This window comes from Nannospalax galili, unplaced genomic scaffold (genome assembly GCF_000622305.1).
Source record: "Nannospalax galili isolate Female #2095 unplaced genomic scaffold, S.galili_v1.0 scaffold1488, whole genome shotgun sequence".
Taxonomy (NCBI): Eukaryota; Metazoa; Chordata; class Mammalia; order Rodentia; family Spalacidae; genus Nannospalax; species Nannospalax galili.
The window spans coordinates 456,554-484,546 of NW_008358859.1; the positions used below are offsets into that span (position 1 = coordinate 456,554).

The 27,993-nt window shown below is 54.5% G+C and overlaps 1 protein-coding gene across 14 annotated transcripts in view; it reads right to left on the bottom strand.

The window, feature by feature from the left end:
- Nucleotides 1–1,781: 1,781 nt before the first annotated feature.
- The window catches only part of Nphp4 (nephrocystin 4), a 114,082-nt gene continuing 87,870 nt past the window's right edge, over nucleotides 1,782–27,993 (bottom strand). For 6 of the 14 annotated variants that reach the window (XM_029558285.1, XM_029558287.1, XM_029558288.1 and 3 more), the window contains 14 exons: nucleotides 23,642–23,802; nucleotides 20,028–20,208; nucleotides 15,505–15,630; nucleotides 13,361–13,566; nucleotides 12,386–12,612; nucleotides 12,031–12,217; nucleotides 11,322–11,405; nucleotides 8,232–8,388; nucleotides 7,770–7,855; nucleotides 6,952–7,037; nucleotides 5,819–5,990; nucleotides 4,958–5,137; nucleotides 4,506–4,649; nucleotides 1,783–4,079 (listed from right to left, as the gene is read on the bottom strand). In XM_029558285.1, the coding sequence (XP_029414145.1) occupies nucleotides 3,939–4,079; nucleotides 4,506–4,649; nucleotides 4,958–5,137; nucleotides 5,819–5,990; nucleotides 6,952–7,037; nucleotides 7,770–7,855; nucleotides 8,232–8,388; nucleotides 11,322–11,405; nucleotides 12,031–12,217; nucleotides 12,386–12,612; nucleotides 13,361–13,566; nucleotides 15,505–15,630; nucleotides 20,028–20,208; nucleotides 23,642–23,802 (2,138 nt within the window). In that variant the 3' untranslated portion in view covers nucleotides 1,783–3,938. Of the gene's footprint in view, nucleotides 4,080–4,505; nucleotides 4,650–4,957; nucleotides 5,138–5,818; nucleotides 5,991–6,951; nucleotides 7,038–7,769; nucleotides 7,856–8,231; nucleotides 8,389–11,321; nucleotides 11,406–12,030; nucleotides 12,218–12,385; nucleotides 12,613–13,360; nucleotides 13,567–15,504; nucleotides 15,631–20,027; nucleotides 20,209–23,641; nucleotides 23,803–27,993 lie in introns of those variants that run through there. The other 8 variants (XM_008822399.3, XM_017795414.2, XM_029558290.1 and 5 more) reach the window with 5 other exon arrangements.

The window sequence follows — 27,993 nt, forward strand, 5'->3', positions numbered from 1 at the left end:
GAGGGTGGGCTCAGGGTTGTGGGAAGGAAAACACACCACTACAGACACTGAGACTGAAATGGTGCAGGTGTTCCCAGCCTGTGCCCACACCAGCCCCATCGGGCCCCCTCCACTGGGCTCCAGGGGATCCAGGCTCCCTTCCATGAAGAGGTTGGTCCTGGAGCTATAACTGAGGGGCAGTGAATCTGTGGGGGTGGGGAGTGGGCAGTGACAGAAGATGGCAGGGAAGAGTGAGCACTGCCCGGCATCACAGATTCCGAGACTTGGTTGGTAAATAAATGAACGAAGCAATCATTTGACTGGCTGGTCCACTAAGCATTCCAGCCTCCCGGAGGTGAGACAGATACATACATGTTTGCTGGCCTGCAGGGCACACGCCCATCATGGCTAGCAGGTGCCAAGCAGTGGTCCCACCCTGACACCTCATCATCATCCTAGAGCCAACTGGCCATCTATCTTAGAAGCCTGGGCTTAGGAAGCTCACTCGAGTTTCTGAGCAGTAGTAGCTCATCTGCCTGAGGACTAGTTAACTAATCTTTCTCTATCCAGCCCAGGCCTCCCTTGGGGCCCCAACTCCAGGACTTCTCCAAGTCACACTGCTTCTAGAAATAAATTGTTTCCAGCAGAGCCTGTTTCCAAATGCTCATGGATTTGGGCCTGTTTTCCTAGCTTCTTGTCACAACAGGTTATCTATCACAAGCAATGGATCAGAACTCACCCTGTGCTGACCTGCCCCTTAAAAGCCATCCATAGCAGATGTGTGCAGCCGATGGCTGAGAGGGAGGACAGATGTATGCAGCTGACAGCTCAGGGAGGGAGGGCTCTGGGGCATGGGAGACCTCTCCCTTCACTCCCCAGGAAGCGTAGGTAGGCTGTGGACTCACAAGGCTTGGTCAGACCATCTCTTCTTCTGCCCCTTTACTATGATGATGGACAAGTCACAGGGACTTGGCATCCTATCACCTCTTCTGCCCAGTCCCAGGGTGGGACATGTTGTAGTTCCGGGGATCCCGAGGCCCCAAGACACCAGCATCTGATCTGTTCTACCATTCTCCCGTGTGACCTTCAACCTTGTGGTCCCAGGCAGCTTACGCATTCTGGCCTTCCAGGAAGGGAAGAGAACTTGTGGAATCAGCTGGACTTTAAGTGGTTAGGTCAGCAGCTGATTGTTCTCTCCCACCCTGTGCTTTACCTCCTGTGTGGCAGCCCAGACCCTACCACCTGCTGGGAATAGTAGCTGTTCCATAGTAGCTGTTGTAGAAACTTCTATGGAACATTTTATGCAGAGATGGTGGAAGCTGGTGGCAGTCATCCTGAACTCCCAGCCCTGACCAGTGCAGGGACCAGCTGGACGCCTGCAGATTGCTCCAACCACTCCTCACTTCCAGCTCTGCTCCCCAGTGCTAAGCAGAGCAGCAGACCAATGGGGGATTTCATGGAGGGATCTGATTAAGGAACTGACTCACAGGATTGTGTTACATCCGAGTGTGAATTTGGGTGCAGGCCACAGGCTAGAAACCCACAGGAGAATAAGAGGTTGCAGCTGGGGCCCGAACGCCACCTGCAAGCTGAATTTCCTCCTGGGAGACTCAGTTCTGGCCTTGAAGTCTTCCACTGATGGGCTGAGGCCCACCCACATCATAGAAGGCAATCTATTTGAAGCTCTCCAACTGGAAGTTAAATATGCACCTCCATAGCACCATCCAGATGTATCTGACCAAATTTCTAGGCACTGTGGCCCAGCCAAGGTGACAGCCCCCTGCTCACTGCCCTGAGCAGTGTCTCCAGACAAGCAACACTCACCCACCCGGGGTATCACCCACCCGGGGTATCACTGAATACAACGGTCCTATGGGCCACATCCAAACACTCTGCCCTTGCTTGGGCATGCCCTCCAAAGGCAAAGAAATTGCTAGGCACCAAGTTGGGACCTAGGGTTGTGTCTTAGCTACTTTTACGTTGCAGTGATAAACACCATGACCAAAAAGCAACTTGGGGAGGACAGAGTTTATTTCAGCTCAGAGTATAGTCCTCATGGGGGGAAGCCAGGGCAGAGCCCAACCAGCAACCTGGAGGCAGGAGCTCCTCCAGGGGGGCCACTCACACCCAGCAGTGTGAACGTCCTCATCTGTTGGGACAGCACAGCTGTCCACTCCCACGAACAGCGCTGGCACAAGACCTGCAAGTCCAGGGCTCACTCTGTCCCCAGACAAGGCCACCTTATAACTGCCCTGTCTGGAAGTGTCTGACCAAGAGCAGGGGAGGGGCGGTGTCCACCTGTGGCTCTGCAGGTGCAGCCCTGAGTGGTGGGGAGTCCTGAGGGCCAGAGGCCGCTCTGCAGCAGGGAATCTGAGGGCCCAGGCCTCCCACTGGCCCCAAGTTCTGCCGCCCCAGCTCTCCCACCTGCTTCTGCACAGCCAAGACCAGGCTTGGGCCTGAACCAAGTGCTCATTCATCTCCACAGCAGCAACATATGGCTGAGGTTTCCATACCAGGAGAAAGTGGCCCCAGCTGCCCTCTGCTGCATGAGCAGGGACAATGAGACACGAGGACCACCTAGCCACAGCTGTGCTGCTGCTCTAACTCGACACAAGGCCTTCCCTGCCTCCAGAGCAGCACCACCACCAACCCAGGCTTGGGGGGAAGCAGGGACGGAGGGAAAGGACAGGGGAAGAGAGGGCATGGGTGCCATGACCTCCCAAGGGTGTTCAGTAGCTCAGAAAGGCAATCCAAAGGTGAAGACACAGACCTTAAAGAACCATAAAAACTAAGTTCAGGCCCAGATGGATCCGAGCACTGCGGCTTCAGCCTCATCGCAGGCTTGCTGGATGCTGTGCTCGGCCTGCAGGACTCCAGGGAGACGGCATGTGGCTTCCCTGGACTCTAAAAGCCTCTTCGGTGGGGACAGATGACAAGTTCCCGAGCAGGGCTGGACACTGGGGCCTGTCAGCAGGAAAACCAACTCCTTCCGAAGGGGAAACATGGGTCCACTGTGGCACAACAGGACAGGAAGTGGACCAAGACCTGGGCCAAGAACGGTACAGGACACACAGACACTGCTAATGGCAGCCCGCGTGCCACTCCCTCCTCTCCCAGCGAGACTCGCAAACACAGCTGCAGCTCCAACCTCAGGAGCAGCTGAAGGGACGCAAACCTAAGATGCCACTGCATCCTGGCCAGGGGGCTGCATGGCGGCAGTGGAGATCAACTGCCCTGACCGACTTCCCCTATGGAAAAGGAATGTTTATCACTACAGGTGACCCCAAGGCAGGTGACCTGGTCACCATCCAGGTCAGCAGGCACCTCCTCTGGACTGGGGAGCTGCATGCCCTGTGCTCCCGTCACCCACTTGACTTGCCATCCTCACAGCTCTGCTCCCCACCCCACCCCAGACACATTTTCCTCAAGAGAAATCCAAGCTCACCTGTGGACCCCACCCCAGCAGGAGGAACCCTGGAAAGTGGTGAGGAGACACAGTGCAGAGCAGAACAGTTCATTCAATAACCTACAGTCCAGGTGCAAAATGATTCCAGTACAAAGTGTAGCAAATACATATAGATTATGTTCATACAAAATCTAGTAAGAAAAACAAAATTTTATCGTTCAGTGATTTACAAAACACACTTTGTTCTAGATGGTGACAGTCTGTGAGCTGCAGGGAGGCAGTGTGGCCTGGTGTGTGCCATAGGCACAGCAGGGCCCCTGCTGTGGTCACCTCAAGGTCACATTCGCTCCTGAAACTGGTCCTATGGCCTGGCTGGTGTTGGCCCAGCTAAGCTGGACACAGGCAGGAACACAGCCTCTACCCACACAGCCAGCTCCCCTAGTCATCCAGGCCAATCCTGGGGTCACGGTGACTGCAAGGCTGGGAGGAGTCTGTGGCGAGCATGCTAGTGTCGGGGCATGCCAGGACAGGCACCGGCTGCCCTGCCACGCCCTCACTGGTAGATGACCTTCACACTGAATGTCTCTTCATTCTTGTCCTCCTGATCATTGATGTAGATCAGAATCTCCTCCTGCCCCACACTGCCACTCGGCACAAACCGCAGGCTGATGGTGTAGGTCTCTCCTCCCGCCAACTGCAAGAGGGCACAGGATCCTAGCATCCACCCAGCCTCCACTCTTCTCCAGCCGCTTCTAGATATACGAGCAGCTAGGTCACATCGGAGGAGGGACTGCCCACCTTGGACATATCCAGGATGGCCCGAGACCCAGCACCGGGGAGGGATGGTGCCTGTGAGAACCAGGCAGCTCTGCACAGGCCCAAGGCTGCTCGGTGCTAACTCAGAGCTGTGTGGAAGGCCGGGTGGCACTGTCCCTGTCCACTAATAGACAAAACAACTAGGGATCCCCAACTCACTAACAGACTGCCCCCTCGAAGGGCCCCAGAGGTCAGGGTCTTCCAGTGGAATGTGTCACCTACGGGTGAGACTGCCAGATGGGGGCAGACCCGCTCCTGAATACAGCCCGACCCCCAACATGCTCCTAGCCCTCTGAGGCGGCACCTGGAAAGAGTCCTCTTTGAACTGCAGCAGGTCAGGGCGGTCACTGTGCAGGTAGTAGGTCCTCCGGGAGGGGTAGGGGTTGGTATACGTGATCCTCTTGTTGACGCCCTTCCCTTCTCGGGCAGCCATAGTGATTTCAAAGGCCTGGGGAGAGGGTGGGGCAGAGGCACATTGGGGCCAGGCTAGCAGTAGGAGCCTGGCTCTTCTGTGTACTTCCTGAGCTCAGCTGCCCATTGGAGACCCCCACCAAGACAAGAAAGGCCAGCCCTCTAGAGCCACTCTGTGGGCACAGATACAACATAGAGGATCACGCTTGTCCCACCCAACCCCACTCAAGAGTCCCGGATCCGAGCAGCTGAGTCCCAGGGCCAGGTCACATGCTGTCACCCACATGGCACAGCAGAGGTCCCACAGTGCCTTTGTCCCCCAGCCTGCCTGTCCTTCATACAGACCTTGGAAATGAGCGGCTGGCGGCAGGAGAGGCACACGAGCCACGAGGCCACCAGCTGGTGGTAGTCCATGTCCACCAGGTTGAGGTGGACAAAGCGGCTGCCCGCCTTCCTCGGCCTCACACCCACATGCAGGTCCTGCACCCCGTGAGGCGGCAACACAAAGACACCCGCGGGGTCTGTCTTCAAGAACAAGGGGGAGGTCAGGGCACAGCCCTCATGTGCCGACAAGGGCCTCCCTGGCTGCCTAGCCAACCTGCCTGGAAGCCCTCCTGTGCCGACAAGGGCCTCCCTGGCTGCCTAGCCAATGTGACCTGCCTGGAAGACCTCCTGTGCCGACAAGGACCTCCCTGGCTGCCTAGCCAATGTGACCTGCCTGGAAGACCTCCTGTGCCGACAAGGGCCTCCCTGGCTGCCTAGCCAATGTGACCTGCCTGGCAGTCCAAAGATTATGCAACTGCCCAGGTTCCACCGTTTGACTCACCCAGGGTCAACCAGATCTGAAGCCTGGATGCCCTTCAACTGCCCATGTCAGTGTTCTGACCCACAACCCATGGAGGGAGGGCTCACCTCGTGGGTGGGGGCGTCTGCCCTGCCTGCGTGCATAGGCCATCACTGTGGTTTCATCAGTTATGCAGTTCCTGATATTTACCTTTCTAGAATTTTAAAAAGCTGGCCTTTTGGGCGTATAGGTCCCTCACCCTCAATGGCACATCTAACAAATGGTGGTTTTCATACCAGGTGGCTCCCTGGGGAGGGGCCGCCCTGGGGCTGCAGCCCACCACCCTATGACTCTGTCAGGCTAGGCAAGAACAGGATCAGAACAGCAGAGACACTCCCAACTCCACTTCCAGAAAGCCATACCTTCAGCTCCTGGGGATGGGAGGTAAAGGCCTTCACCTTCCTAACAGTCTGTGTTCCCCGGAGGACAAGGGACAGACGGGTCAGTTGGCCTGCAACACAGGAGACATCCACACGCTGCAGGGAGTGGAGGCAGACCTGCCACGTCTGCACAGGCGCCGCCAGCCAGCGATCCCTGTAGGTGACAGGGGCCAATGGCACATACCTTCAGCAGGACAGCATCAATGGGAGAAGGGGACACTGGGGCCCCAAGAAGTGGGGAGCCAGGAGGCCACAGGGACAGTAACAGAGGCACAGAGGTCAGGAGCCTTGACACAGGGCTGGGCCGGCCACTCTTGCTACTTTTCCTAACCCAGAATCTCTTAAGCCAGTGCTATGCAGCACCCAGAGCACTGGTGATGTGAGGGTGTGGGGGGTAATCTGCATGTCAGATGATGACAATGTGAGCTTCGGCCAAATAGGCAGCTTAGACAAATATGAACCCAAAACAACGCTCTGAGGCCAGCTTCGAACACGGGGGAGACCATACCTGGAGGTCACAGGCCTGAGCTCAGAGCCTGTTCTCAAGTCTCAGCTCCAAGACTCCAGGGCATTTATTATAAAATAGGATACAGTTTCACAGGCCGCCAAGAGGAAGCACCCCGATACATGGGAGGCAGCACAGCCCTGAGCCCCTGAATACGGCCTGCTCCCACACATCCTGTTCACAGAAGGCCTACAGGAAGTGTCACGGTTTTAAAAGGTCCCCAGTGGGCTGCAACTGGAATCGTTTAGCTGGGTGACTGAAGCGAAGGGCTGGAGTGACCGTGGATGAAGACAGACACAGACCAGCTCCTCGAAGGGGCTGAGCTCAGTCATTCTCAGGGTTCTGCCCAGATCCGCTGAGGGAAAGGTGGTACCATCCACAGCCCATTCAGGGCTCTCTGGGCCAGAAGCCGCCCTGTCCCTTCCTCAGATGGCACAGCACTTCTGTCTCTTGGGCCACTCTGCACTCTGGGGTAGAGCAGGCTATCACCAACAGCCTGTCAGCCTCGAGCCCAGCCCTGCTCAACACAGCACCTGTGTCCATCCCAAGCCTGAGAAGGGCCAGGCTCCTCCTCTCTTCCTTCCCCAGATCATGGGGTCTGCAGACTTACGCATAGATAACGACAAAGAAGTCTTTGATCTCCGGGCTCGGACCGCTGGCCACCTTAAGAAACACATCCCTCGGCTCCCCGGGGCCCTGCCAAACACAGTGGGAGCACATTGTTCCAAACAGCCCTCCCTGTGCTCTGCCTCACCTGGCCTGGCCTCCGCAGCCGTGTGAGGTGAGGCAGGCGTGTGCAGCCCCTCCCTCGTGTGATGCACTAATTTCTGGTTCGAGTCAGAACTCACTGTTTTGCTCACTAAAAGAGAACATCATTAGCTCCCTATCTCATATTGGTTTCCATAATTACATTCCACAGACTCTACCTGGCTTCCCAACTAGTCATAATACAATTAGTGCCCTTACCCTCTGCACAACGGCAATTAGTAAGTGCCACAATTACCAGGCTTAGTTCACTTTGCCATGTGTGTTTTCTTAAAACTCAAACTCAGAAGACCAGGCATAGTGGCGCACGCCTTTAATCCCAGCACTCGGGAGGCAGAGACAGGAGGATCTCTGTGAGTTCAAGGCCAGCCTGGTCCACATAGTGAGTTCCAGGCTACGGGGAGACCCTGTCTCAAAAAAGACAGGAAAAAAAAAAACAAAAAAAAAACCCTCAAACTCAGACAATCAAGGTCAGTCAATCAGCTGTCAGACAGACTGAAAGCCCCTGTGGGAAGCTCTCCACAGGCTGTCGGCTGCTGGGTCCCACTCTTGCACCCTGCAGCCACCTAGTGTTGGTCTCAGGCTGAGGGGTTCCTTCCTGTGGTGTGGAGGCAGGGCTCACTGAAGGATGTGCCCAAGGTGGGGCCGACATGCATGACATACCACGTTCTGGGCCTCGCAGATGACGTTGGGGTCGCTACATCGAACATAGACTGGGAGGTCATCACCAGGCAACCCCACAGGAGCACCTGGAACAGGGGGAAGGGACAACATGGCCACCTACCCCAGAGTACACACATTTACAGTGCAGGGCTGGGGACACAGATTCTGGTGCACCCTGACCCTGCACCCGCCTCAGCCCCTTGTCATCCACCACCAGCAGGAAGCCACTGCGAGGACACCTCGATGCCCATGTGACCCTCAGGTCTGCTAGGGAAGATCCGGGTCATGGAGGAACTACCCATCAAATAGGCACCCGTCACCTCCGAGGAGGCTGGAGACTTCCATTTCAAACCATGAAGGTGGGTCTGAACTCCCAAAGCACCACTTGGCACCACGGGGAGATGCCTCTTTCCCAGCAGCTGAACCTGCGCAGGGGCAGCCACAGGGATGCATGGGACCTGCCTGGAAGCGTGTGCCAGGGAGGCAGGCGGATGGCCTTCTTCAGGAAGGTGAGTTCCGGGTGGTAGAAGCGGAAGACCTGGTCCACCACGTGGGGCTGGGGCTCCACAGTGAGACAGAGCACAGCGATGGGTCTGCCGCTGCCCGCCCGGAACAGGACCTGCAGAGGGGCAAGGGGACCGTGAGGCAGGGACACATGGCTCACAGCAACTTTGTGGACCCCTTCATGCATCAGGAGAACCTCACTCCCATTCTCAAAATGAGGTGGGAAAAATGTACACAGCAGAGGGACTAGTGGGCCAGCCCAGGACAGCACATGGCATAAAGCAGTGGAGGGACCAGGGCAGACAGCACAGGAAGTCTGATGTTCTTGTGTGGTTTTCCTCTTAATTTGAAATTCTTCTGAACTGTGTGTGTGTGTGTGTGTGTGTGTGTGTGTGTGTGTGTGTGTCTTTTTGAGACACGGTCTCCCTGTAGCCCCAGCAGGCCTGGAACCTGCTATGTAGACCAGGCTAGCCTAGAACTCACAGAGATCCACCTGCCTCTGCCTCCAAAGTGCTGGGATTAAAGGTATGCGCCACCACACCTGGCTGAACATTATTTTTTTATGTGTATGTGTGTATGAGTGTATTGCCTGCATGTATGTGAGTGCACCCATGTCGTGCAATGCCACAGAGGTCAGAAAAGGGCTTCAGATTCCCCTAGAACTGGAGTTAAGGACAGTTCATAGCCACCATGTGAGTGCTGGGAATCGAACCCAGGTCCTCTACAAGAGCAGTCAGTGCTCTTAACCACTGAGCCGGCTCTCCAGCCCCTGAATTTTATTTTTTTAGGACTAGTGGTTAACTTCAGACGGGTGTCCAAGAAAACTTTGTGGGAGTTTGTTGTTTACTTTGTTTACAGTGCTGGGGATTGAACCCAGGGCCTAGAGCATGCCAGATAAGTAACCCACCTGAGCTGGAGCCGGAGAGGCCTTCCTAACCGGCAGCTGCCAGACTCTCAGTTGCTACCCTGTCTGCCATTGAGGAAAAGGACTGTCAGCCAGCCAGCCAAACAGCCCTATACTGCCCTGGTCATCCTAGATATTCCATGGGCATCTCAATTAACCACACAACTGCAGCTCGGGATCCTGAAAGGACAGCCCAGCCAAGGCTACATGAAATCCTTTGTGCCAGACTTTTTGACATCTCGGTGAACTGCAGACGACCCTGTAAACCATTTCCTGGGTGCAAACAGGTGCACTTCCTCTGGTGGCCACCAGAGGGACCGCTGCAACTGGTGAGAAGGACCAGCCCTGCAAGCACAAATCTTCACTGGCTCATGAGAGGCTTGTGTCAGTGGTGCAAACAATCCCTCCTCTAGCTGCCTAAGCTGTTCCACTCCCTTAATGAGCTAGTGTGAGATCCACGTCCATCCTGCCTCCCTGGTGCCGCAAGGTCCTGTGAGAAGCCTCTCTGGAACGGTCTTCGTGCTGACTCTGCGGCAGGAGGCTGCGGACACCTACAAGAAGCAGCAGCCCGCTGGGTGCAGGGGCAGCATGGCGGGGGGCGGCATGGTGGGGGCAACCTGGCAGCCAGGCAGCGCTGAGGTGAGCAGGCCAAGCTGCAGGAGTAGCAGAGAGACCGGGCCGTCTGACAGTCGCCAAGGGGACAAGGCCGGGGCCACAGCATGGACTGCAGCAGCTGCTTCCTAGGCAGAGACAACTGTGACGGTGGCCACAGCCACGAGAGACAGCTGAACGGTTCAAGAGGGTCACCGCAGGGACAGAGGGATAGAGGGATGGTGGAAGTAGAGAGACGGCGGGCAGCTGAGGCTGACGGAGGGGGGCTGAAAAGAGCCAGCGAGGAGAAACTGCCAGCTCTGGTTCCGGAGAGCCGTCAACTCTTTAGGATCAAGGTCTCAAATACTCCAGGTCTGGGACTGCGCTGGCTGCAGTCAGGGCTGAGGAACTGAGTTCCCTGGCCTACACAAGAACCCTAACACTTGTAGAGTTGAGCATGCAGCTAGTAGAGGCTCAAACGGGAGCCGCAACCCTGGAGGGAGCCTCCTGCCACGGCTCCCCACGCCTGTTGCCGCGGCTTGCTACTGTCCAACAAATGCTGTGGAGGGAACCTGCAGGCCCTGGACCTGGACCTGAAGAGGTCCTCCTTGCTCCAGCCAGGGGCTGGTAACAGTTCCCACCTCAGGGTGAGTCTACAGCCCAGAATGACGAGGAGATGCAACCCCTCCGTAAGGGGATGGCCAAGGCTCTGCCTGTAAATCAGACAGCAGGTTTTCACTGGTGTTTCAGTCTGTGCCCACAGTGACCCTCAGGACGGTGGTAGCTGCAGGGCCAGCCTCAGTCCACCCTGCACTGAGCTTGGCCCTCAGGATGAGGGGCCACAGTTCTTTTCAAACATCTACAAAAGAAATTTGTCTTAAAAAACATCCTTCCGGGGCTGGAGAGATGCTCAGCAGTTAAGAACACTGGTTGTTCTTGCAGAAGACCCAGGTTCGAATCCCAGCACCCACATGACAGCTAACAACTGTCTGTAACTCCGGTCAGATCCCAGGGGATCTGACAGCCTCTTCTGTGGGCATTGCCCAACACGGGTGCATTTATCTACATGCAGGCAATACAGCATACACATAAAAAATAATAAAAATAATTTTTTTAAAGTTTAAAAAAAAATCCCCAAGAACTCCTGCAAAGGGCAGCTTCTCAGGTCTTCCTAAGGCAGACGTTGCGAAGGCGGCTGAAGGTCATCGTATTTCAGTAAGCAATCTCTGTGACTGCTCTAGCGCCACTAGGACCTTGGGCCTTGTGTGCACAGAGCCAATGCCACTCAAAGAAGAGCTGCCAGGGAGATCCATCCACGGCGGACCCGCCACGGGCTGTGCCACTGTCCAGGCACAGCTCCTGCCTGCTGAACAGGAAGTCTTCTCTGGTCCCTGCCACTCGCCATCCTTCTAGAACCCCAGTCAACCCCTTTCCTCTAGGAAGGGGGAGGGCACATCAACTGCCTAACAGCAAACACTGTAGGCTGAGCTCAGCCCACGTCGACTTGGCTTGCTGCAAGAGTGAAAATACCAGGATGTTTTTGGCCCTCTTACCTTAGCACGTTTAGTGGGCATGGTGCTGCTCCTCCACAGTGATCCGGAGTGTGCATCCTTCTCTGAGCTCAGCTCAGCAGGGGCCTGGGAGACATGGGTCAGCACAAGCGGGTCAGGGGTGTAGTCAGTTCACAGCAGCATTTGGACCAGCCCCAGGACATCATTGATCTGTTCTCGCACTGGCAGCTGCCTCTGGGAACAGGCTCACCCACCAGGTGGGAAGCCAAACTGTTAGAGCCTGGGCTCAGCCACTGCCCCATGGCCTGTCCAGAGCCTGCAGACACCTGAGGACCTCTGGGGTGCCTCAAACCCCTCACAAGGTCACCGGTGTCCCTCACACTCACACGATTGGCCTGTGCCTTATGCTTCCCCTGGTTTTGGGTCCAGGGGCACACGCTGCAGGGACGGGATCAACCACAACGACTGAAGACAATGAAAACTAGAAACGTCCACCAGCAATTCCCAGGTGCATAAAAGGAAGGACGGGGCGCCCTTCCCTGACACCGGCAGGACAGGGAGAAGGTTCCACGCTGCTGTGCAGAGCCTGGAGAGGCACCTGCTGAGTGGCAAGTGGGGCATACCCAGTCAGGTCTGACGCCCTGGTGCAGACACAAGGAACAGGGACCTTTGGAGGACCAGGAAAATATCTCCCTCTTCTGCCGTTTGGCTGGATGCTGTTTCCCAGCTATGCCTATGTCCCACTTCACACCTGTGTTGGGGTCAATGGGCCCCCAAAGAAGCTCTGGTACTTGAAAGGAATGTGGGTGGTCTCCCGGGGCCGCAGGTAGAGCTGGGGCGCCAGGCTGCCACGCAGGTGAAACATGTCCTCCTCCAGTGGCGTGTGCAGGCCTGTGGCTTCCTTGAAATACCTCCACTCCTGACTGTCCAGGATGATGCTGGGGGAGCAGGGACAACAGTATGCATCATGGTGTGCAGAGAAGAGTCACCCCCCGCGCCCCCCCCCCGCCCCCAGGGACCTCAGAGGAGAGGAGGGGAGACAGCCTGGCTTCCGTGGCAGGTGCAGGGCAGCCCAGTGCACGCACAGCCTCACCAACATCTCTCACCTGAGCTCAGGGTTGTCAATTTCGATGGTCACCGTGTGCTGCGTGTTGTGGGGATTCTTAAGTGCAAACTCAAAGAACTCAGCTGTGCCCACTGTGGCATACAGCGTGTGCTGGGTGGTAATGGCCTGGCTCAGCACACTGGCGATGCTCTCGGCCTTCGTGCGCTCTCGGTAGGCATCAATGACCTGCAGGTCCCGTGAGTGCTGTGCACGGACTCTCTGCTGGGCCTGTCAAATACAAGGGGCCACATGAGTGGACAGGACAGGCACGTGCTCTTCCTCAAGAGACTTGCTTTGCTGGCTCCTACTCTCCCAGGGCACAGGATTTCTTCTGGAAATCGCCTCCCCTTAACCATGTGGTTTGGAGGTACCGCCCCTCCCCCAACTCCAGAAACCTCAGTGTTTGCTGGAACAGAGCAGGGAACAGCATGCCAGCTTCCCTCTGTCCCACATGCTCCTGAGATACCCTTAGCCATCAGGGGAAGGTGCCAGGCAGAGCATGGGGAATTAGAACAGTGATAGCAACTAAGAATTGCCTGTGGGGCGGAGAGGCAGCTCGGTGGTTCAGAGCACTTGCTGCTCTTGCAGAGGACCTGGGTTCTGTTCCCTGAAGCCTTTGGACTTTAAACTCAAAAGGAGAAAATCTGGTCACCCAAGACACCAAAACTTGGTCCCCAAGTCTGGAAGACCTCAGAGTGCATTACCGGCAGCTTTCTTAAGGACACGAGCTCAGAGCACCTCTAAGCCAATGGAATCCATCTCCAGGGATAAAACCCAAGAACCAGCTCTTGTTCAAAAAGTTTGAGAATTCCAACCTGAAAATTGCCCTAGTGTCAGCACTGAAACGCCCAAGTCCCTCCGTGCCTGCAGGCAGGATTTAGGAGGAAGGTGAGAGGTGACTTGGCAGGCTATGGATCTCATGAGGCTCTGTCCCACAGACTCTGTGGATAGAGATGGGGCAGTGGCAGTCCCTCACCAGCAAGCTGGTCCTGCAGCTGCTGGACTCGCCTCCAGACTCCTGCAGGCGCACCGACCGCATCCTCTCCAGCTTGCGTCTATGTACAGCATCTGACTCTCTGCCCACAGCCTGGGGCCCCCGGCCAGCCCGAGTATGGGTCAGCAGCATGGCAGCCAGCTCACTGTCTACGTCAGTCAGCTTCTGCGCTTGGACAACGCGTTTTCCTGTTGAAAGGGCAAAGGAGGAGTTGGGTCGGGGTGGGTGGAATCTGCTCTACCTACAGACCCAGTGACTGGCCCCACAGCTATGGCACACGAGCAGAGAACTCCGGGAGTGGAGCTGCTTTCCTGTAAGTCTGATCAGTGTAGTTCTACACCACTGATAAAGATGCAAATCCAGGGCCTGGTCCCCACAGCATCTTCCTTTCAAAGCCCCTCAAGTCTAAGGAATTCTGATCCTAGTCCTAAGATATGCAGCCTTACCCACACATACCAGCAGGTGATTTTCCAGGAGAAAAGGCAGATGCTCAGGTTTGTAAATGCGTACTAACACCCTAGCTGAGAACCGTGGTCTCAGCTAGCCCCCCTGCCCCCGAATCTCCACTCTCATGTACATCCACATCAAATCCCCAGCCTCACTCTGTGTGCGGGTCTAACAACCCTGAGTTCAGATCGGGAAAGGGGTTCTGCATATGTGGACCCCTTGGGAGGCTCTCAGAAGCAGCCAGGGCTCAGGGCAGGCCTGGTTCCAGTGCTGTTCTTGGCTGCCCACTGGCTGCCAGTGCCCTAGAGCAGCCAGTCTCCTGGGGGAATGTTTACTCAAACCTTTACTCAAACCTTGCACTCACAGCAAGAGCCTCTGACAGGTGAACAGAAGCTGAATGGGCCAGACACCAGCAGGCAGGAAAGCAAACACGTTCCCCCACAGAGCTGGGGCTACGGGTGTTGGTGGGACTATGAGAAGGGCATCCAAACTTGGGACCTGGATCCTCCCCAACTTGCAGGTGCCAGAGGTTTTCCCACAGACAGCAACACCAGCATGGAACCTCAGGGCCTGGCTCTACCTCTGTCCTCAGATGTCGATGACCTCCCACTGAGGTGCTCTGTGAGAACAGTATAGTTCTTCCTCTCTGTCACAAGGAAGCAGGTGCTGTTACCAGGCTCCCGCCACCACTCCATTTTTAAGTCACTGAATTGGTTTTTGGATGCCAGGAGCTGGCGAGTTAACAGATGGTTGTTAGCTACCATGTTGGAGCTGGGAACTGAACCAGGACCTCTGCAAGATGGACTTTAACTGCTGAGCCATCTCTCCAGCCCCACCATAGTTTATTCCATATTAATATGAGGAGCTGGCCCAGAAGAGACTGGACATACCTAGACCATGGGTCCCTCTGAGCATTGCCCAGGTGTTCCACCCTCTCCCTGGGAGAACATGCAGTTCTGCCTGGAGTGTCAGGACTTAGGAGGTAAGACTCCCAAGGTCTTGTGAGGCGGAGCTCAGAGGCTTCTCCCAGCTCAGAGCCATGGCTCTGGCACCCTTTCCTGAAGACCAAGTCCCAGGCCAACAAAGCCAAAGACCATCAGCAGAAGGCACCTCTGACCTGCAACAGCTGAGCTAACAGAGCACCCCTCACTTTTGCTTCAATGACAGAAACTGACATTCAGGCCTGTGGCGCCTTCACGTTTAAGCAAACAAACATTTCAGAGATTACCCATGGAAAGTCTTTTCCCCAAACCCGGGCCTTTCCTACCCAGGAAGACCCAAGTCTTCCCCACGCTCCATAAGTGGTTAGGAAACCAGTGAGTGGTTTCTAATTTGCCTTTAAAAATCAGTCTCAGGGCTGGGGAGATAGTTCAGTGGGTAAAGTGCTTGCTGTGCATGTATGAAGACAAGCATGTTAGCACATGCCTGGGATTCCAGCACCGGGATGTAGAGACAAGAGGTTCCCAGGGTTCACTGGCCAGGCAGTCTAGCCAATTGGTGAGCTCCAGGTTCAGTGAGCAATGCTGCTTCAAAAAATAAGGCAGAGAGCAAAAGAGAAGAAACTCAGCATCACCTCTGACCCCACATGCATAAAACCACACACACGTGCACGCACGGGCTTCTGCTTCACTCCACCCTACCCTACCAGCCACAATGTGGGACCCACGGTCTCTACTCACGCCTGGGGCCTCCCGGAGTAAGGAGACTTCCCCCAGAGAAGAAGGTAGCTCCATCATTGGAGATGACCCGAGATCTGGACGGTGGCAGGGAGCTGGAACCTCGTGCTCGGGACTCACAGACGTGACCTGAGTAAAAAGTAGCCTCGTAAGTCAGAGGCCAATGGGGGGAACAGATGGGCCATCCTCCTGTGAGGAGCTCTAGCCTTCAGATGCCACTCCACCCTCAGCCTCAACAGCATACCCTCGTACTGTCCTCTGCCCTCTGAGTGTGTCCTGCAAGGGGGATGGGCAGGAGGGAACTGGGCTGGCTGCACTTTGTCCTGTCCAGGCTTAGACCACCTGCCTAGGAGTCTCCATTTGCTCACACATGGAGGCCTCACTGCCTGCTACATCAGGAATGGCACTCTGAGACACGGCAAGTGATCAGAGGCGGCAAAGTGCGGCCAATGAAGAAGTCTAGCTCCAAACTAAACCATCAAAGACCACATGCTCTGCATTTTCCCAGCCCCTACAGGGTCAGGCAGGGCACATGCTGGCCTAAATGTCCAGGCTGCCTTCCTGGGGGTTGACAACACCTGGAGCTCTTTTCCAGGCTCCCTGCCTATCTGATTTCCCTCCTGCCCATCTTTCCCCAAGGAGGGAGAAGTTGTTGCTGCTCACCAGAATCTCCTTCCTCTATCTGGATGCACTCTGCCCTGATCCCACTCACAGGCCACTGTTTTCCAAGGCCAGCTCAGTGCTGGGCTCATCTGCATACCCACGGGCCCCTGAAGCTGAGCCACATCTGACCCAGCTCTCCTGGTGAGAGCTGATCTTTTTCATCTTGTAGGATGGATCTGGGCTGAGGCGGGCAGGGTTCCTATCCCCCATGGAGTCTCGCTAATCTACAAGCACAGGTGCACCCAGACCCAGGTGAACAGCAGCCTGAATTTCTGATTCTAAACTACCCCAAATGCCTCTGGGCCATGGCGGACCATCCCTCAGAAAAACTGGGCAAAGGCTCTATGTGGGGCAAAGGAAGGCAGAGTCTGCCAGTCCAGAAAAGACTGGAGTCAACTCTAGCAAACACAGCTAAGAGCTTAGCAGCAGACAGGTGTTCAAGGCCCCTCCCACCCAGGCTTTGGTCATTTTTAAATGGTCTTTGGCGTTTTTGCAGAAAATCTCGGCTCCTCTGGCTGCCTGACTGCCTCTCCTGCAGGCAGAGTGGGCGCCTCAAAACCAAAGCCCTGGAAGGCACAGCACTCTCTGTTGCCCCCTCTGACTCCTGCGGGGCCAGGAACAGAATCTCTCCAGCAGGTTCTGTGTCCAGAGCTGGCTGCCATCACCCTGGGGACCTGGGGGAAGGGCTGCCCGGTCCCCCCAACAGGGGCAACCTCTTTCTGGAGGAAAGTCATTCTAGCCGAGCCGATCCCCATCCTGTCTGGACCTGGCCCCTAGCCCTGGCACTGGCTTCGTGGTACATGACAGGACAATAGCCCTGGATGTCACTTGCTCACAAGCCTGGCTGTATCCCCACAGACATGCAGCTCAGCGTCTCACAGGTCCAGTTCTTTCTGATGCTGTCAGGAGTCTGAGACACCAGAGCCCAGGCCCAACCCCCAGGCACCTGTTTCCCACCCACAAGCTCAGAGCTGATCCAGGTTCCTGTCTTATTCCCTCCCGTGTGAATTCAGTGCAGAGTGGTGGCCTGTGGGCTGACGAGTCTTGGCAAGCTTTCTGTCATGTCCCAAGGAATCACTCCAAGACAGAACAAGTGTCACCGTCACTCAGCACCTGGCTCACTATGAATCAGCAGGGAATTTATCCCACACCTGAGTTCAGAACCTTCCCCCGGCTTTCTGGACCACTTTCACCTGATGGCCAGTGGATCCCTGAATCCCAGACCTCTACCCACTTGACTGAAGCAGGCACTGGCCTGTTTTAATCCTGCTGACGTGCGCCACTGAGAGGAGAGACCAAGGAAGACGTTCTGGGGTCAGGACTGGCCTAGCGGTCTCAGGGACGGTCCCTCATTCTTGGCTCTTGGGCAGCAGGGGGATGGGCAGGACCACACAGTGACCTCATGGGAAAAGGATGCTGCTGGCCTCAGTGCCATGTCCTCTCACTTCACACTCACAGGGCTCATTTGTCAAATGACAGCATACACGGGTGAGATGGACTCGCTTACATGCTTCCTTAGGCGCAGTGCAGGTACAAAGGTGCTGCGTGTCATCAGGCACAATCCGCCACCTAAGTCAGTACAGGTTTTCTTTCCCTTTGGTGGGACAGGTTATGCCAGGGACCAACCATCTGTGGCAGGAGGAGAAATTTCCTCCAAGCACTCAGGGCTCCTGAAGTGACCCACGGGGAGCAGAGTGTGCAACCACTAGGTGGCACCCCACGCTGGACCCAAGTCCATCACACAGACTGCTTGGAGCCGGAGCTTTGCTGCCACTGGTCCCAAGGACAGGGACACTTGACCCAAGACCATCTGCACCACTTCCTGCCTCCCCAGAAGGCTTCTCCGGGGCTTCAGAAGAGGCAGCTGGGCTTCCAGATGACCCCTCCTCCATCCGCCTACGTCACATGCACAACTACTGGGTGAGAGAAAGCAGTGCGAGTTGTTCAGTCTCTTCAGGGCAAAATCAAGTCCAAGGGCCAGGGAGGAGACTGCTGGGAGCCAGCCACCAAGTAGGTGGGAACACTGGGACGAGCTGGCAGATGTCTGCAGACTGTCCATAGCACAAACTCCTTGCTCAGTCTAACTGGAACGCACACTGTGAATGCAGACGGCTGACGGCTGGCCGCAGGGACCAGGCCAAGGTGCAGGCTTTGTCGCATGGCTTTCACCGGAAAGGCTCCCACAACCATCATCCGATTTATGAAATGTGTGCTGCACCACATGCAATAACCAGTCTTATAAGAAATAAAGGCCATAACACCTCCCCAAAGTGTGGCCACAGGGACGTGCGGCTGCAGTGTACTGGGCTGTGCTGGCAGACCCCTCCTGCCACATGCATGCATGGGTGTCTCACACTGGCTATCTCAGGCTCCTCTTCCCATGGGCTTATCTCTCTCTAGCAGGCAAATATGAAAACGACAATTTAAGATAACATATAATACAGCCCATCTTTCTTCTGAAGATAAGATTTTAAAACCTGGAGTCACTGCACACTTGTGGGCTGGTGAATTAAACAGAAAAGCAGCTGCCACGTCTCGGACCCGGACACCCCTTGCAGCTCCCCAAGTTGCACACGCTCTTGAATGTCTGCGGCTCACTTGTGCCTCATTTATTTCTCCAGAACCTAATTGAGTTTTGCTGTTGCCATATTGTCTCCTTTCCAGGCTGCCCTGGATTTACATTTGTAAACAAGCAGGCAGAAACCTCCAACCAGACTTAATGAGCTGTGCACTGGCTCCTCTGCCACTGATGCGCCACCAACCCATGCTTCAGCATGTGCTGGATGTGGCCCGTGGGGCTCCAGGCCTTAAAATCAGGCTGGATTTTGAGGAATGGAAAATTCCCTAATAAGAAGGCAGGTCTAGGTCCCATCCTTGCAGAAGCCTCCCACATCTGGTCTTACACTGTCTGTTTGGGCAGGAGAGTCACCCCTCCCCCCAGCTTTGGCACACCCTCAAGGGGAGGTTCAGTGGGCATGTCACTAGCTCTACAGGGTTCCCTATTGGCCCACCTGTCCAGGGTAAGTGCCTGACCTTATACCTCGATGCCTGTCCACAAGCCCCTCAAGCCCGTCAGTCCCTCAGTCCCTCGGTCTCCAGTAAGAGGAGATCACCAAACACCTTTCCCCACCAGTCCAGGCAGGAGAAAAACAGGAACAGGCCAACAGGCAGTGCTCAGTTCCTCTGCTGAGCAATCCTGATACAATGTCACTGCACTCAAAAAGAATGTTCTCCTCACTCTGCTGTCCCTGAGCTGCACCGAAGGTTCAGGGTCTCCTTTCTCCTCTCTCCTCGATGGGCAGTTTGGGGGCTGGGACTCCAAATGAAACCCCTCTGGCACCTAGTCACTTGTCTAGGAACGGTCACAAGATGAGCCATGGATACAGTACAAGGAAACACCACAGACAAACCTGATCTCAAGTCCCAATCGGAAACCAGGCAGCAAACACCTGGTGCTCATGCAGGCTCAGGGGCTAGGGTCAGGCTCAAAGCCATGCCGACCCAAATCCTGGTGCTCACGCAGGATCAGGGGCTAGGGTCAGGCCCAAAGCCATGCTGACCCAAATCCTGGTGCTCACGCAGGCTCAGGGGCTAGGGTCAGGCTCAAAGCCATGCCGACCCAAATCCTGGTGCTCACGCAGGATCAGGGGCTAGGGTCAGGCCCAAAGCCATGCTGACCCAAATCCTGGTGCTCACGCAGGCTCAGGGGCTAGGGTCAGGCTCAAAGCCATGCCGACCCAAATCCTGCTGGCTTTCTACCAAGTGTGGAATGACCACAGTGCTGCTAACCCTCCTGCTCTAGTTAGGGGACAAGCAGTGCTGGGAAAATAGCACAAAACCAGGCAAATCGCAGGGATTCTTACCCACGTTGGCCAAGGTCAGGTGCAGCTGGCCCTTCACCACCGTGTGCACACCGATGGGCTTGACACTGCCAAAGCCAGCTAGGTCCCCACTCACGGCAATGGTTTCCTGTTCGTACTCAGTGGCCACAACGTCCAGTTCATGTGAGATCTGCACAGCTGGCCGCCCTTGGCGGAGGAGGTGCTGCAGAGGGACGATGGTGTGAGAAGCTCCAGGTGGTCTGTAAGGGACAGTTCCTGACCCACCCAGGCAGGCCCTTGAGGAGGAGGCAGGGAGGTTCGTGAAGAGTTCTAGTAGGGGAGATGGGGTAAGAGGCCCCATCCAGGCCCAACAAGTCTACCCACTGAATAAACACCGGGTGGCTCTGTGGCACACAGAGGGGCCTCGCAGATGCCCTGTCAGAGCCAGCCACCAAAGGGAGAATGACCAGAAAGAAAGGCAATAGAACCTGGCGGGCGCCAGCCACGAGTGCCTCAGGAAGCAACTGGAACTCTAGACAAAGCTGAGTCAGGGGTACAGGGACCAGGAGGTGAGCCAGGGCAAGGGTGTGCAGCACAGTCCACAGGGCTAGAGAATATAGACTTCAGCGTGGCTGAGAGGGGTGAGGCAGGCCACGGGATGTGAAGACCCTTAGAGCTGTGCCGAGGCAGCCCATGAGGTTCTGTGTTCCAAGCGAGGCAGGTGAGGCAGAGGGAGCACAGGAAGGGCCCCGCCCCGGGACTGCCATCTTTCAGTCCCCAGGCCCGAGCCCACACTGGATGTTCTGGGGACTAGCAACAGAACCACAGTCCTCTGCTGTGTTCTCTGAGCTCCTTCCACACAGAGCCGATCCAGATCAGGGCCCAGCATCTCTAATTCCTGAATCTCTCCCCAGCCACAGGAGCACCTTCTCTAGCAGGGAATACACCCAGAACTGAGCTAGTCCATGTGGAACCACTGTCGAGCCCGCAGGACCAGTGATGCTTGTGCACAGCACCCACATGCCAAGAACAGGTGCCTCCAAAGTTCAGAAGTCTCTGGTACTGAACATGGGAAGATGCCTTTGGGAAACGACCAGCTAGCACAGAAACAATGTCTAGCCTCAGATGGAAACTCAGAACGAGCCCACAGAACAAGGCAGCTGGTGCTTGTCAAAGCCGCAGGCTTTTGCAAAGGCCGTACCCATCGTACCCATTGAGGCCAGGGTGCGGCTGCTGGGTCAGGCCTTGCTACCCACGTCTGTGTGCCCTATCCACATATTCGCATCCACAGCCCTCACTGTGCTGCTTGGAATGTGGCATTCAGGGGACACAGTGGCAAAGGGCACAGGCTTCAGAGTGGGAACTGTCGCAGAATCCGAGCTCTGATGGTTCTTGAAATGAACTTGAGTTTCTCTCTGCTAGAAACATGGATTAACAAGAGTCACCCCCAAAGCTGGGCTGAGGGTCTCCTTAAAAGAAGCTTAAGGGCTGGAGGGATGATGGCTCAGCAGTTGAGAGCACTGGTTGTTCTTGCAGAGGACCCAGGTTCAAATCCCAGCACCCACATGGAGGCTAACCACCGTCCCTAATTCCAGTTCCAGAAGATCCGAAGCCCTCTTCTGTCCTCCATGGGCATTGTTTGACACAGGTACACTTACACACATGCAGGCAATACACTCATACACATAAAATAAAAATAAATATATAAAACATTTTTTTAATGCAGCTTAGGAGCCATCTGGTCACCAGTGGCCTCAAGAGTCCCTTTAAAGCAAGTTGGATAAATTCACCCTGAATTTTTATTTGTTAAAAAAAGAAAGTCTTTTAACTTTAAAACATAAGTAGGAGGGCTAGAGAGATGGCTCAGTGGTTACGAATGCTTGCTGCTTTTCTAGGGGACCCAAGTTCAGTGGGTTACAACCCACTTCAGTCCCGGGGTCCATCATCCTCTCTGGCCTCCACCAGCACCGCAGTCACGTGCACATTTTGTCACACCAACAAACACTCATAAATAAAATGAGGCCCAACCTTGAAAACTCAGAATCAGCGGGAAGCTGGGGTAAGCGGCCCTGCAGGTGCCCTGTGGGTGCTCTCATGATGTGAACGGAGCAGAAAACAAAACCTTGTGTGTCAGAACAGGGAGAAACTGCCCGCAGGTCAGGGGAAACAGGGCCAAAGATGCTGAAAGGCAGAAAACAGAAACGAGTCCCCCAGAGGAAGAGCTGTGGAGTAGGAGCTGAGCATGCTGGAGGCCTGGTCTACTCCCAACACGGAAACAAAGTGGCGGTCTAAGCATCCTCCCCAGAGGACAGCGCCATCTGAGCCACCGCCTCTTACCTCAACTCTCCACCTTTCCAACCGAAGAGCTAAAGTTAAAAGACTTTCTCACTTTAAAACAGAAAAATTTAGTGAACTTATTTACTCAAATCAGTTTAAGGGGCTCTTAGAACAGATGTCATGTCTGTTCCTCGGTGCCATGTAGTGTTACCTTCAGACTGTGCTGGAGACTCAGCAAGGTGAATACCAAGATCCTACCCACAGAGACTCCAAGTCCAGGGTGGGAGACAGACAACTAATCCCATGACTCCATGGGGTCGTCACCCTGACGCCTAGAGGAACAGAGGATGTCTACTGACACCTCTCTGCTATAGACTCTGCCCCTGGTGTCTACACACTGTCCCTACCCCTCAGGGAACATCACCATCATCCTCACAGAAGGCAGTAAGGTCGGGAATTGGGAGTCTGGGTGGTGGAGACAGGACGAATCAGAGAAGGATGAAGGGAGGGAGGGGCTGGCACATCCTCAAAGACGAGGAGCACAGTTGCGGGGCCCCAGTCCCACACGGGGGACAGACACGCCGTAACAAAGCAGCACAGTGACAGCCAGGACTGACGGGTCTCAGCACAGTGCGGAATCTAGGAGAAACCTTGGTGCCCGTCATAGTCATGCTGGGCAAAGACCATCAGCTGCGGCCTTGGTACCATCCCCTCCTTCCTCCGCCACCTGAGAGGGGTCTCAGGAGTCACAGTAGGTGGAACTTGCCCCTGTCCTCACCCAGGAATTGTCCTGGTGATTCTCCATCAACCTCTGGGGCCCACTTCATGACACAGACAGGGTTTGGGGAGACATCAAGGGAAGAGCAAAGGATGAGGTGGATTTCGGTGTCCACATAGAAGACAGTAGACACACACCATCTAAAGGTTCTATTTCTAACTAGTGTTTGCCTGGCACATGAAAGGCCCTGGGTTCAATTCCTAGTACAGAAAGGAAAAAGGAAATTCATTAACTGCCAACAAGAACCAGATAACATTTCCACACCTCGGTCAGTCACTCCACCTCTGGCGGGCCAGCTCAGGGCACCGGGAGGACAGGAGACTAGTACCTGCCCTCAGACAACCTCTACGGTCCCTTTGGAAGGGACAGAAGGTGGGTTTACGCACAAGGCAAGTGTGGATAAGAGTTCACCAAGAAATACCTGGTGCTGCAGAATTTAGATGTAGGGGAGCTTGCCCATCAGAGGGCAGAGAACATGGTGCTGCTTGTCACCGATGAATAAGGAGCCAGAAGCAGACCAGTGCTGGACAGTCGGTAACAGACTTGGGGTAACATCCAAGGCTGCAGCACCCACCCGCCTGTTCCTAGGGAAGGCCACTACCTTCATCTGGACACCGGCAGAACCAATGAGGAGCAATGAGTCTCCATCCCAGATGTCGAGCTGCAGTGTCTGCACCGCCAGGTAGTGGACAAACCAACGCTGCTCACCCGGCTTCAGGAACCCGGCATCGACCATGTATCTCAGCTGGAAGCCAGGAGACCCTGCAAAGGAGGCCCGAGTGAGTCCACAAGTAATTGGAGTCGTTTATCATCTTTACACGTTGGAGAGATTTCTGCTCTGGTCATGATTACTAATTTCTGCTTCTGTCATGGCCACAGTTAATAAACACATTAATCAGAAACATCATAAAATATCCAAATTCACAAAACGAAGAGTCGTACTCAAAAGACTACACTTCTCTCCAGTACACAAAATAAGCTCCCAAAATAAGATTTATGGGTTCCACCAAGTCCTTGTAAAACAGTCCATGATGGATGGGGCAATGCCCCAACGAGGCTCGCCAGGGAGTTTATCATTTCACATGCATGACTTAAGGAAGAGCTAAGAGCTAAGAGACTTAGTCCACATCTGCTGTCAAGATGGGGTCACACATACACACATAAGCATACATGTACAGACGTGCATGTACCACACACACACACACACACACACACACACACACACACAGATGGAGCTTGAAACCTTCCCCATGAGAGTCCAGCATCCCTGGGCTGCCTGAGTGCAGGACAGAGGACATCAGCCCCAAGGGATCATGAGTGCCTCTCTGAGGCTGCACCCACCTATCAAGCTGACGAAGAGATGTGAGCCTGACTGTGGCCGCTGCCATCATCTTCCTGAAGAGGCACTACCATTAATTCTCGATCGACTAATCTGACGCTGAAATCATCATTAGTTAAAGCGCAGGACAGGAATGCCTGAGAAACATATTCGAAACAGCATTTTTCCCTTTCTATCAATAATGGTAAGTACATTCCAGAAGCCCCAGATGAGCAGAGCTCTCACCTTGAGTTTGCAGCTCCTCACCAGGCTGTTTATAGCGGGTCCACTTGTCCCCTCCCCAACACCATCTCTAGCTACCTCAGACCCACGGGGTGACCACAGACCAACATCCCATCTGCTCTCCGACAGATGGCATCTTCTTAGTGGAGGAGGAAGGTGTGCTGTCAGAGGGGACCCAGCCTGTGACACTGGGCTCCGGCCCTGAGGGATAAGGGGACTGGGAAATGGAGGGGCCTGGGCTGGGCCCCAGTGACATGAGGAGCAGCAGGTACTAGCCCAGCCACAGCAGGAGGGAACAGGGTGTCTCTCACGTGAAAGGCAAATGAGAAACTAGGACAAAGACCCAAGAGAAGCTAGTGAAAAGTATCCCAAAGCAGACGGGTGTGCCCCACTATGGCACCTCAGAGGTGAGCAGACCAACCCACCCCCAACAGCAGTCTGGCACACCGTGGGTCAGCCAAGTCCTCAGCTCAGCATCTGCCCACATTCAGATGGGAGGTTGGCCAGCTCCCTGTGCTTCTCAGAGGATACGGGCTCGGCCCCATGAGTGCCAAAGCCTGAGCTTAGCACACAACTGCACCACCATGCCATCTCCAGTGACAGACCTTGGCTGCAGAGGAGGGGGCAGTGCCGGTCCTCTGCCCACCCCAGTGAGACCTCTGTGGGATGACTGCCAGTGGTAAGCCAGGCAGCACTGTGTACATACCACGTTGGCTGTCCTGGGGCACCTGAGCCCAGAATGTCCCAGATGGACCTAGTGTCCCCGCCAGTTCCTCCCAGCACCACCTAGATAGTTACGCTGCTCCATCACCATGACAAACATCAGCTGCTAGGGCCCTTTGATGGTACCACCAAGTCACTCAGCAAACACTGGTTGTGACCTGCCAGGCGCCAGGCCTTGAAAAGTAATGTGGGAAATAGGACAAATAGGGCTCCTGCCTGCGTGGTGCTGAGGAGGGGACTTGCCACTGAGCACAGAGTCAGAGCAGCAGGCACAAGACTCCCTAGTGTGGGCAGCCAGAGGCTGCTCCGAACAGACCAGCCACCTCTTCCCACGGGCATGCAGACACTGCACTCGACCAGTCGAGACCAACAGCACCTCAGCAGCCTTCTTGTCAGTGCTAGGGAGGCCCCTACCCAGAGAACCCTGCCGTCCCTACCAGCTCAGCAGCCGGGGCAGCACCAGCAAGCAGGGGCACCTTCCTCCCCAAGCTTGCAGCCCCTGCCTCTTACTACCCGTGTGCAGCCTGACTAGAGCTTCCCACCTCTTCACCTACACCCACACCCAGGTCCAAGTCTGGGTGGACACACTTTCCTATGACTGAACGCCACCATCCCTCCCTGATTCACAAACGCCTCCTGCCCTGAACAGGTGTCCACAGCTCGCTTGAGTGAGATGCTTTACTTCAAAACTACACTACAGTTCGTAATGAGCCTCAACAGTTATGAATGCCAAGACACCAAGCAAGGCAGACATTGGTGGCATACAGGGGGACATAGACACAAACGGCAGTATAAACCCAGGCCACCACAGCACCTGGTCCCTCAGGCACCACATCTGCAGACAGACATCAGGCACTGTACCCCAGTAACACAGAACATGTCCCTGCTGCTGTTTTTTGGGGGGGACAGGGTCTCCCTATGGCTCCAGCTGGCCTAGCACTCACTATATAGACCAGGCTGGCCTTGATCTTATAGAGACCCACCTGCTTCCACCTCTCAGTGCTGGGATTAAAGATGCACACCACCATGCCTGGTGAATATGTCTTCTGATGTATATTTCAAGCATTAATAAAACCTGACTATATTAGGCCACAAAGAAAATCCAGATATATTCTACAATACAATTATACTAATTGTCTTCTCTCATTACAACTCAATGAACTAGAAATTAATAAAAATTTAATAGAAACAAATTCACAAAATAATTATAAATAACTAGGTCAAAAGAAAAACACAAAAAGGTTTTCTAGAAATCCAGGCATGGTGGCACATTTGTGAACCCAGCACTGCAGAGATGGAGGCAGGAGGATCATGAGTTCAAGGCCACCCTCAGCTACATCGTGAGTTCAAAGCCAGCCTGGGCTACATGAGACCCTGTCTCAAAAAATAAAAAGGTTTCTAGAAAAATACTAATAAAAGCAGTACTTATCAGAACCAAAGCAGTCATCAAAGAAAAATTCATAGCTCTGAATATGGCATCTCTATAAAAACAGAAGGTTTAAGAAAAATGAATTAAGCCAGGCAAATCGGGCTATGTAGACCAAGCCACCTCTGCCTCCCACGTGCTGAGGTTAAAGGTATGTGTTACCACATGTATTAGTCACTGTTCTGTTGCTGTGACAGAAACACTGACCAAAGCACCTTATAGAAGGAAGAGTTTATGTGAGCTTACGGAGGCATGGCGGCAGAGGTGGCTGGAGGAGGAACGGAAGCTAAGCTCTCACATCATCATGCAGGCACAGGAAGCAAGAGAGCAACTGGAGATCTGGCAAGGCTTAAGACAGGTCTAAGCCCACCCCTAGTGACGTGCTTCCTCCAGGATAGCCACACCTTTTAAGACCTCCCAAAACAGCTCTACCATCTGGGGACAAAATGTCCAAATACTTGGAGCCTATGGGGGACATTTTCATTCAAACCACCATGTTCCACCCCCTGGCCCTCATAGGCTCATGACCATAAAAAAATGAAAAATGCATTTAGTCCAACTTTAAAAGCCCCCATAGTCATTACCAGTCTCAATATTATTCAAAAGCCCAGTTCAAAGTCTCTTCTGAGACTCAGGTAAATATCTTAACTGTAAGCCCCTGTAAAATCAAAAGACAAATTACATACTCCCAACGTTCAGTGGAACCGAATACACATCACCATTCCAAAAGGGAGGAATAACTAGGTCAAAAGAAAAACACAAAAAGGAAATACCAGACCAAAACAAGACCAAAAACCAGCAGGGCAAACACCAAATCTAGTAGCTCCATTTCCAGCTTCTGGGACCTTACTTCCAAAGAGCATAGATGGCTCAGCCTCTCCAGCTTTGCTGCGTGCAACACACATCTCTCTCTTGTGCTGGTCCCTGTGTGCAGGTCTTCTTGGCAGATGCCTCACAGCTCTGCATCAGGAACTTCTTGGGGTCTCCACTGCCAACCAGGCTTCACCTTCACAGCTCCACGCAATGGCCTATCAGGGTCTTCTCTATGCAGGGGAACCCTGCTTCACACTGCCTGGCCTCCGAGGCTCTCTGAAACCTTGGAGGAAGAACTGATGACCTTTTACTCTTCCACCTTTCATGCCTCTAAAGCCAGCACCAGGTGAACAACTCTGCCAAGTTTAACTGCAAGTTTGGGATGGACCCCAGCCTGCTTTATCCATTTTAGGAGCTTTTCTCTTCAGTG